Source organism: Sycon ciliatum, chromosome 11 (genome assembly GCF_964019385.1).
Source record: "Sycon ciliatum chromosome 11, ocSycCili1.1, whole genome shotgun sequence".
NCBI lineage: Eukaryota > Metazoa > Porifera > Calcarea > Leucosolenida > Sycettidae > Sycon > Sycon ciliatum.
The window spans coordinates 28,826,557-28,830,520 of record NC_088653.1 but is presented as its reverse complement, the minus strand read 5'-3'; the positions used below and the strand labels follow the sequence as shown (position 1 = coordinate 28,830,520).

At 48.4% G+C, this 3,964-nt stretch overlaps 1 protein-coding gene across 1 annotated transcript in view; it reads left to right on the top strand.

Annotated features, from left to right (window-relative positions):
* The first annotated feature begins 633 nt into the window (after positions 1 to 633).
* LOC135826970 (uncharacterized) overlaps positions 634 to 3,964 on the top strand; it is an 8,877-nt gene continuing 5,546 nt past the window's right edge. The window contains exons 1-3 of the mRNA XM_065339495.1: positions 634 to 698; positions 1,509 to 1,648; positions 2,294 to 2,381. Of these exons, the coding sequence (XP_065195567.1) occupies positions 654 to 698; positions 1,509 to 1,648; positions 2,294 to 2,381 (273 nt within the window). The 5' untranslated portion in view covers positions 634 to 653. The remainder of the gene's footprint in view (positions 699 to 1,508; positions 1,649 to 2,293; positions 2,382 to 3,964) is intronic.

Below are 3,964 nucleotides of genomic sequence, written 5' to 3'. Positions count from 1 at the left end.
ATTTTCCGGTTGGTTTTGTGTTGATTTCCCCTGTTCACTTTACATATTGTAATGATATACATTTGCTTTGCCCGTAAAAGAGGCTTTTCTCATGATCATGATCATGATCATGATGAGATGTATTCATTATTTTAATAGGGGAGCCCTACAGACGGTGTCGTCTTATTGCAGGGAACCCAATGAATGACTGACACAATTGAACAAACCCAGAGCGAGATTTGCTACAGTTGCGACAAGGAAATGCGTGTCGCGAGCTGTGCGTACAGTCGCAAGTTAGTTGCCTATCGCAGAAGTTGAAGAAAATTCACGTTTTGTGACGTGCGATGCGCGACGTCCACAAATAGAGTACAGTTTCTGCTTAGGGAGCACGTGCAGTTTACATCCATAGTACTACTTGTGCATGGGGATGTCGCAAGTACCAACAAGTGAGCCACGTATGGATGTATGATGTCGGTCGGTTTTTGCTGATCGACAATCAACTTTGATGAATCAGTTTCCACCTTCGGCACAAGTGCTCCCTGGTCGAGCTGAAGGACACCGGCAACATGACTCCTACTTGTACAGATAATGGCAAATAGAATTCTTCTCCATGTTGCTGCTGTGAACCAGGTCAGCCATAGAGTACATGTGCTGGAGGAAGAGCTAATTCATCAATGTTACATGCCGAATGCAACATCAAAAACAGGCAACAAACATCGGTATGTGAGAAGGCTCTGCGCTTTGGCATGGGGCACTCTTAGGCCAGTTAGTCAAACCCTGCTATGTGCTGCGATGTATTTGGTTAGCAAACTGCAATGCATACAGTAAGCGCTTCTACACTGAAGAAGATCTAATTGCAAATGGGAAGGGGATGCTCTGCAGCTGCGATCAGAAAACCGCTTGGCAGATGGGGCATACCTTATGGACTGCTGTTCTGTATATTGACATCCGGTGAGAAGTCAACCGGTCAAAGAGCGCTGACCTTGCAGCCATCTCTCTCTCTCTCTGTCTCCGTCACGGTCTCTGTCTCCGTATTTCTCTCTCTCTCTCTCTCTCTCCCTCCCTCCTCTCCCTCCTGTCTCTCCTGTCTGTCTCTCTCTGTCTCTCTCTCTCTCCCTCCTCTCCCTCCTGTCTCCCCTGTCTCTCCTGTCTCCCCTGTCTCCCCTGTCTCTCCTGTCTCCCCTGTCTCTCTCTCTCTCTCTCTCTCTCTCTCTCTCTCTCTCTCTCTCTCTCTCTCTCTCTCTCTCTCTCTCTCTCTCTCTCTCTCTCACTCACTCTCTCGCTCTCTCTCGCTCTCTCTCTCTCTCTCTCTCTCTCTCTCTTTCTCTCTCTCTCTCGCTCTCTCTCTCTCTCTCTCTCTCTCTCTCTCTCTCTCTCTCTCTCTCTCTCTCTCTCTCTCTCTCTCTCTCTCTCTCTCTCTCTCTCGCTCTCTCTCTCTCTCTCACTCTCTCTCTCTCTCTCTCTCTCTCTCTCTCTCTCTCTCTCTCTCTCCCTCCTCTCCCTCCTGTCTCTCTGTCGTATCACTTCAGGTCAGTGTATTATTCGTGCACTGCTATGCTGTGTTGACCGAGGCTGCAATTGAATGCAAGTTTGAACATGGAGACTATTGCAAGTGCACACTCACAAATGGCTATGTACTGGATATGACATCGCTCAAGAACATCTCAGAGTAAGGTCCTTCTGATTATCACTGATGCTTCTCTGCAAAAAAATGCTTTAAGGTGGTTTGCGCCTATTTCTAAGCTCGTCTTCGGCGCAAGTTCTCGCACATCCTACATTCGAAAAAAGTGCATGCAGAGTTGTGTAGCCTGCTTGTAGCTCACTCCAATTTCGAAGGTTCCAGCTCACGCATATGACCCAATCAGTATTCTATGCCCAGCATAATATCGGGCATCGATGCCCGTTTGGTTTGCAATGTAAGATAAAACTTCCGCCAAAAAAACAAACACGAAAACAATCCAATAACCGACGCGGAGACAATAGTCTTAAAACGACTACCACAATACCCACACTACTTGTGATCATATTCTAGCTCCCAGAACTGGTTGTTTTAGTGATTCTTACATTGTGACCATGTTCCACTGATGGTAGTCACGAAAAATCGTTCTGGAATTTTTTCATTTTAATAATTATTGCATCATTAACTTAGAAGTTGCGACTTCGGCGGAAATAGTCATGAAGTTGATTGTTCCTACTAGGAACACACGGATGGCAGTCGTGAGTCAGTCAAGTGTCAAGTTCGGCAAGAAGCGTGTGTTCCTAGTTGGAACAAATCAAACTTTATTGCATTATTGTCCTGGTTGTCTGCACGCAGGTTCCTGAATCCAGCGTACCCGTACAACTGGAGTCCGTGTGGTGACGTCATCAACTATACAGGAACAGCATGCGCTGCAGGAACTGCTGTAAGTAACCAGTACCGCAATGAATGTACCGAGCAGGGAGTCGTAAAATACCAACTCCCTGGTATAGACGGTGTACGGTCAACTTCGCGTGTAACGACACTCGGCAGGGCATCAGAAAAGTATCCTTATTCGCGAAGTGTCGTTATACCCGAAGTCCCATTATATGTGTTACAGTTGGATGGGACTTTGCTCTGGGCATGAACATTCTGTCGTTATTCGTGAATTGTCGTTATATCCGCAGTCGTTATTAGCCAAGTTGACTGTACATGCGCAAGTGCTCTCTGATGCAGGTGCTTAAACAGCACTCATCACAGAGCTGTCTGATAGTTTTTTTGTGAAGGGCTTGCTTGGGGTTTTGCAGAAAGATGGACACTCCTGGAGCTTTTCACATCGCAGCTGCTCTTCACCGAACCAACATTCCACTCATTTGCAAAGTACACTTGTGGAGGCACACACCAAATGTATCGCTTCGGTGCATTCGTCATAATCAACGGATAGCAAGTTAGCAATTTTAAAGAGAGATAAGCCTCCTTTTCTGCATGAAGCTTGTGAGTAGAGACATTTAATCACTTTTTGTTCCACCGGATTTTTGTTTCCACTAAGCTCTGCACACTGTGTATCGAACACTATGACCGGTAGTCAAAGTTCTTCTGTAAAGAGAGATAAGCGTAAAATTCGAGACCCCTCCTAGCCAGCTGGAATCAGAGCACCCTTTACAAATACAAACATCTGACATGAAAATTCAGCACACTTTAACGAAGCAGATCGGATCGAAAGGTGGCTTCGTTCAGTCAAGCCTGGCCTCAAAACAAGCTTTGACAATAATGGCTTCCATCCGAAAGCAGGTTTCCCACCAGCAGTGATTGTTATTTTATTGCTAGTGTGAGTTTTAGCTCGGCAAAAAGGTACTGTCAAAGTGGCTGGACTTCGAGCATCAGGGTCTACTGTACGTGTGTGTGTGTGCGTGCGTGCGTGCGTGCGTGCGCGCGCACGCGTGCGCGTGCGCGTGTGTGGTGTGTGTGTGTGTGTGTGTGTGTGTGCGTGCGTGCGTGCGTGCGTGCGTGTGTGTGGTGTGTGTGTGTGTGTGTGTGTGTGTGTGTGTGTGTGTGTGTGTGTGTGTGTGTGTGTGTGTGTGTGCCACGTTTGCGGCCGCCTGTTTCGTCGGCGCGCTGACATGGCCCGGCACAAGTGCACAGCAGTCCGACAGCTCCCCGTATCACAGCAGCCTGGGTCGGTGCAGTGTCCTGCCTGCAGTAAATCGCTCCGGAGCGGGGGTGGGCTTGCAGTGCATAAGTGCCAAGAGAGTGACAACTGTGACGACCGACCGCCTAGTGATGCTCCTCCTGTTGCCGAGGTCCCGGTGTGTACTGCCTGCCAGCGTACTTTCAAGTCTACTGCTGGCCTCAAGCGCCATCGCTGTGGACCCCGCCCGAAGCGCCCTACAGTGACTGATCGCCAGCACTTTGAACATCATTGCCGAGTCTGTAATCAACGCCAGTTTCGGAGGCGACAGGACCTGGAGCGCCAGTTGAAGCACTGCCTACCTCTCCCCTAACCTTTCTGACAGTACCTCCCTTTGGGGA